Source organism: Bolinopsis microptera, chromosome 1 (assembly GCF_026151205.1).
Source record: "Bolinopsis microptera isolate Bmic1 chromosome 1, MBARI_Bmic_1.0, whole genome shotgun sequence".
Lineage (NCBI taxonomy): Eukaryota > Metazoa > Ctenophora > Tentaculata > Lobata > Bolinopsidae > Bolinopsis > Bolinopsis microptera.
The window spans coordinates 21306623-21312493 of NC_087072.1; the positions used below are offsets into that span (position 1 = coordinate 21306623).

The 5871-nt window shown below is 38.6% G+C and overlaps 2 protein-coding genes across 2 annotated transcripts in view; one reads left to right on the forward strand and one right to left on the reverse strand.

Moving 5' to 3' along the window:
* Nucleotides 1-223: 223 nt before the first annotated feature.
* LOC134824460 (H/ACA ribonucleoprotein complex subunit 2-like protein) overlaps nucleotides 224-5871 on the reverse strand; it is an 86980-nt gene continuing 81332 nt past the window's right edge. The window contains exons 2-5 of the mRNA XM_063836368.1: nucleotides 5702-5867; nucleotides 5383-5479; nucleotides 1072-1171; nucleotides 224-742 (exon numbers count right to left, since the gene is read on the reverse strand). Of these exons, the coding sequence (XP_063692438.1) occupies nucleotides 643-742; nucleotides 1072-1171; nucleotides 5383-5479; nucleotides 5702-5866 (462 nt within the window). The 5' untranslated portion in view covers nucleotide 5867 and the 3' untranslated portion in view covers nucleotides 224-642. The remainder of the gene's footprint in view (nucleotides 743-1071; nucleotides 1172-5382; nucleotides 5480-5701; nucleotides 5868-5871) is intronic.
* LOC134824367 (uncharacterized) lies at nucleotides 2301-4329 on the forward strand. The gene is made up of 3 exons (XM_063836267.1): nucleotides 2301-2517; nucleotides 2632-3043; nucleotides 3368-4329. The coding sequence occupies exons 1-3, from the start codon at nucleotides 2374-2376 to the stop codon at nucleotides 4258-4260; spliced, it is 1449 nt and encodes a 482-aa protein (XP_063692337.1). The 5' UTR covers nucleotides 2301-2373; the 3' UTR covers nucleotides 4261-4329.

A 5871-nucleotide genomic window follows, 5' to 3' on the forward strand; every position in this document is an offset into this window, starting at 1 on the left:
TAGGATAAATCTAAATGGAGACTAATGGAGACTTTTGGGGACTAAAAATCATCTAAATGGGGACTAATGGAGACTTTTGGGGACTAATGCAATGGGGACTAAAAATCATGGGGACTCGGGGTAAAATCGTTGACGTAATTCCCCAAGTCCCCAAAAGTAGTCATTGGCCCCCCCCCCCCCCCCGTCTCATTACGTTATTTATTTTTCAGAAGAAAACGCTGAATTAGAGTTAATGAATGTTAAAATTAATAAATTACGATAAAATATAGCTTAATTAAAGTAAAAAACCGTGTAGAAGTATTATTCATGATGTATATACTCGAATTGAGCGTCAGAATATTTCAGAAGGTTGAATTCATCATAACCAGACGCCTGAAAGGGCTATATGTTTAGTGCTTACTGCTTACAGACTACAGAGCAATCCGTTTAGTGGCATTTAAACTCTTTAGTGGCATTTAAACTCTAGACAATCCCAGCCGATGGTTTGCAGACATTAACCTCACTAAACGTGCCCACAGTGGCCCGTGGGTAAAAAAGCTTTTAAAAAATGGGTATCAAACCCGGCAGAGGAATTGCGCAGACCTCCCAGAAGTTAAATGTTCCGATTTGTTAAAATGTTCTGACCTCATACAATTTAAAGTTTCAACAGTAAATATTTGGCAATTCTTTGATCCCTTTCACGCATTCTTTATATTTGTCTTTGTATTCTTCGCCTTTCTGTATGAGTAACACCGAACATGGTCTGAAAAATCAAATCGTAAAATACAACACCAGCATTAAATTTAATAAGCCAGTCGATGTTTAGGCTGAAACAAGGGTTAAAATGTAAATATTTTATCATTTTTAAGGATGTGACCTTTGAAGGATGTTGACAAAGGACGTTGTTGGGCACGGCTTCTCAATAGTTCAAATGATCTAGAGGCAAGAAAGTTGTCCCTAGCAGCGAAATACATCAATATCGAAAAATATATTTCATTTAAAGAAAAAAGAATGAAGTAGTAGCAGTACATTCTGATACTTAACTAGCTTACGTAACTACCTTAACTTAACAAGAGTAATAAGAAAACTAACGTGTTTGAGCCAATAGCAGCACCGAGATCAGCTCTGGCGGGAACATAAACATAGGGCACTTTACTTTCCTCACACAGCACTGGGAAATGGGATATCACATCTGAAATGTTTAATTGTTACCGCTGAGGGACAAACAGGTTGACTTTTCTACTTCAAATATTGTCAATCTCAAAAATATATTACAAATATATTGTATAAAATAAGGGAGAAATTAATAAAAGAGGCGCCAGTACCAAGAGATTAAACCTTTCCGTTATCCAGGTCCTTGGTAAATCAGGAGAAATAAAGGATAAAGGAAAAGAAGAAGAAAAATGTCTAAGTGGACATCATCAGCAAATGACTTGGCTATCGGTTTCTGTACCGATATTAAATTGCCAAGCCCCCCTAGCAATCACTCTTGCTGAGCTTATTAGTTTCAACTTATCTAAGTTTTGTTTAAGCTTTGGTACAACATTCGATAACGTACCCGACCAAGGTGAGATGAAGGTGTTAAAATAAGATAAGAGCGAATGGTTTATTTCCCGTAAACTGTTTGTTTCTTTTTCTATTTAGCTGAAGTATAACTGCGCTTACTACTTTACTAATTAAAGGAGACGGCGGTCATGTTTATTTCCTGTCTAAATGCCCATGCGACCAGAAGTTGAGGAATAAATGGACATGCCCCCCCCCCCCCCCCTTCAAACCACTGATTAAATCATCAGGTCATCCATTATCAACCCACTAACCAGTGGCCGCGTGAAATATCTTTTAGCATGCATTATGTTAAGTTATATAACTTAAATGCGGTCCGTTTGAATGTTGTGTGGCAACGCAAGGTGAACCACATTGACTCTCTCGGCAGATCAATCAAATATTATTTCTTTTTGGCAGAATTAATATTTCTTTATAGTTTCTATAATCCATATCGTTCAAACTTTCAGTGAGCTTAAACAACATCTCAAAGCTGGACTATCTTAATGCCCAAAATATGACTATCTTAGCCAGGAATCAAGCCAGAAATACTGGCTTGATTCTTTTCTACAAGAGGGCCTATACTATCCTTGTAAAAAAATAGTATATTTTTCAAAGTGTGCCTTATACATTTCAAAGTTGCTCATCAGTGCACAATATTTCCGGAATATGTAGCTCAAATTATCACCTTAATGAAGATGTCACGGAACATGGGATTATCAACCAGTCAGATGGGATCAACATGCACAGGGCCCCTTTGTAGACACATTACTAAAATTAATGCATATGAGACTAGTTGTCTCCAACGACAACACAGTGTTTGGGAGTGATTCATTATAGCTGCACAGCATCATGTTTACAGTTACCCTGCTATTGTTTGTGCTCACACCTGATCTTGTGTTTGGAAGTGAGGTTGTTATTGTTCCCCTAGTGGAAAGTGGTCAATGTAACACTGAGATTGTGGCGGATGAGGGCGACATACTGGTCAGCGAGACGGTACGTGTTATCAGTTATATTCTTGTCAGTATTGGGATTTATAGGTACTTTAAAATTGACATGGCAGTAGATGTAATGCGTCCTACTCATTAATGGCAAGTTGAACTGCTTCAGGTAAAGCGAGAATTTGGCAAGATGGAATTCTCACTATTTTGCCCGCAACGATATCTCCCTAAAACGTGCCACATTTGCGGTTTTGGTACGAAATTGAAGGGTTTAAAGCTGTTTGTGGCCAAGACCTCGGAGGAAAATGAGGAATTAATAGCAGGATGCAGTACTCGGATAGTGAACATAAACGACAACCCTCTTAAAGAGCTCCCAATGACAGTTGTGTGTTCTCCGAGAGCGATACCAGATCCCTGCAACCTGGTGAAGTCAAACTCAATACAAGCTCACCATGTTCACTTCATGCGGAGTAGGACAGCTACTGTACAGTGTAACCCGGGTTTTGTTATGCAGTCCTGTGCACTTTCTATCATTGCTCCTACTATGGATTGGATACAGATGGAGCTAAATGATGATACAGGTTAGTAAGGACTAGTTTATCAGATTCTACTTATTTATACACCCTACCTACAAACACAAATGTCCCTGTACCAGGTACCTGTCCAAAATAGAGATAAGAAGTAGTATACATGGTATAGGATGTGAAATGTACAATCTTTGCTATTCGAATTTTGTCATTCGAATTTTAAAAATATAACACTGCAGCTCGAAACTCTACGCTCGAAACTCTAATGAATGATCAACGATTCTTCAAGTTGTTTACTCTCTTATTAATATTGCGACTTTCTCGAAACTCGCTATTGTATGGTTTTATACAGGATTCATGAAATGATTTCCCCAACAGGACTGCTACCAATTGTAAACAACAGTTGCTCGATAAAGGATTGTGTCTACGAAGGAGCAAACGCTCGGGGAGTACCTCATGACTGCGCTATTCAAGCGGTTTGTCTCCCAGACAAAGACAACCCCACAGCTATGTGCACTGCGTGTGATGAGGCGCAGTGCGCGGCTCAGAACCTCACGTGTGGCAGAGTGCCAGTTAAACAGAACGGTCACGTGCTAATGTGCGTAAACGAGACAACTATTTGCAACCCAGACTCTTTATTTGGGTATAACTGTGCGTTCTGTTTGAGAGGCATACCAGTGTATTGTACGGATAAAGACGAGTGCAAAGAGAATCCTGGTATGTGTGGGGACGGCGAGTGCACGAACACAGACGGAGGGTACCAGTGCGAGTGCAAAGAAGGACCGTGTCAGAGTGAGGGGTGCACTGATGCTTTGTGTGGCAACAACAGTTGTTATCAGCAGACTAACGACACGGTCACGCACACTGTATGTGGGGAGGAGAGTGCACTTATTGTAGTAAAGGAGGTAGGGGACATGGCAGTGCTGGAGTGTACTGGTCTGCTTTACATGAAAATAGACGCTTGGTTTGTAGGGGAAAAGAAGCTAAGACAAGCAACGGCTACCACTAGGACACATGTAATAAACAGAAAAAAGCTCAAAGAGGAAACCATGGTGACCTGTCAGCTACGATCAAGATGGTTTGGAAAGATCGTAAGACATTCTGTTCTTGTTCAACCGATAATTAAAAGGGATAAGGAATCAAAAAATAAGAAAAAGTCGGATACTGGCAAGAAGAAAAAGAAATCGGATAATAGAAAGAAAAAGAATAAAGAAAGCAAAGGAAAGTCAAAGGGTAAGAATTCGAAGAAATCGAAGAAAGGAAAAGATTAGTTGGAGTACAGTATGAAGAGGCGGACCTTCTGTTCTTTAGAGATATAAACCTATATTGTTATTGAGTGCAATCCGGGACTTTCAAATACTTATTTCTTCAACCACTTCAATGATTACAATTTAAAGCGAAAGACATTTTCCAAACAACTTGATGAACAAGTAGATTGTAGAGGTTGTTTTTCTAAGAATTTTAGAGGTATTTCAGACGGGACTGAAATCTGTGTTCAATTATAACGGTGTTAGGTGGTAAATTTAATGTTTTTAGGTGGCCCAAACCTTGGAGTGTCACGATAAAGTTATTCAGAGTTTTTTGTCTTCTCGCTATCTTTGTTCTTTCAAATAAGAAAAACAATAAGAGACAAAAGCTCAAGTCCCCCCCCCCCGCCCACTTACGTCGTGTAACTAAATAATTGGAGTTCAGCAGCTTTACACTCACAATATTTACTTAAATTTAGGTTATACAAATATGCTTAAATTTGTTCGGATGTTCCACTTTAGCTAATGCGTTTCGTGCGAGCTGGTTTAGATTGTAATATTATTAGTTACTCCAGTCTTCAAAGATTCGGCATTTTCCTACTTTTAAGATTTTAGGTGCTCTACTTGTAGCTAGTTGTGCCCTGAACTCGTTTATGAATTTTCATCAAGATTAGACAAAAAATGACTGAGTTATGAGCCAAAAAACCATATGCCCATATTTGGACATATGCACCGAATTTGATCGATTTTGGCCCATAAATTGGTCAAATATCAATATTTTTAACTGAAACCATACCATATGAACACTTCCATACAGATTAAGCTATCAAAGAACACAGTACACACTAATATTTAATCAAATATCTACTGGTCCGTTACCTAATAATGTTTACCATTTCTCCCTTAAATCATTGTTCTCCCTTAAATCATGGTTTTAAGCATGATTCATGCTGCATGATACAATAAATGAGGAGAAAAATGAAAATTAACATAATTGCCCTATAGAAGGGTCCTGATCCTGATCCTACTGCGATACTGTCAACATATTTATACTGAGAAACATCTTATCTCTGTTTATGCTTTAGAACTGCATAGAAAATTAAATAGTTAAAACCGCCATATCTAACAGGATGATTATACACTAACCTATGGGTGAGATGTCTCCAGCGATGATAACGAACCCTTTTTCTCCCTTCCTCAGCGACTTTCCAACTTCCTTGGTCCCCCTCCTTATTGACTTTGCCTGAAAATTGATTCCTGTTATTAGTTAATGGTATATACAGTAGTTAATGCCGAGAATTCATTTCTGTAATTTATATAGCAGACGAATGGTTAGATTGTTTGCGTTTTGGAGAAATTCGAGAGATGTTTTGATTTATTACCATAAGCTTACTAAAATACGGTATAACTTTAAATCATGAAACCTATAACAGTACGCAAACAATCTAACCATTCGTCAACTCACCTTGCTAGCGATTTTACAGCATTTGTACAACTTCTTGCTGAGCTTTCTAGTGGCAAGCGGCTTCGCAATGGGGATGGTTAAAGCACATTTTGCTTCATAACTTATTTCCATCTTGTCTACAGAAGTGGTTTCGGTCGCAGCCTGCTCTTCGATTATTGATACCATACCTT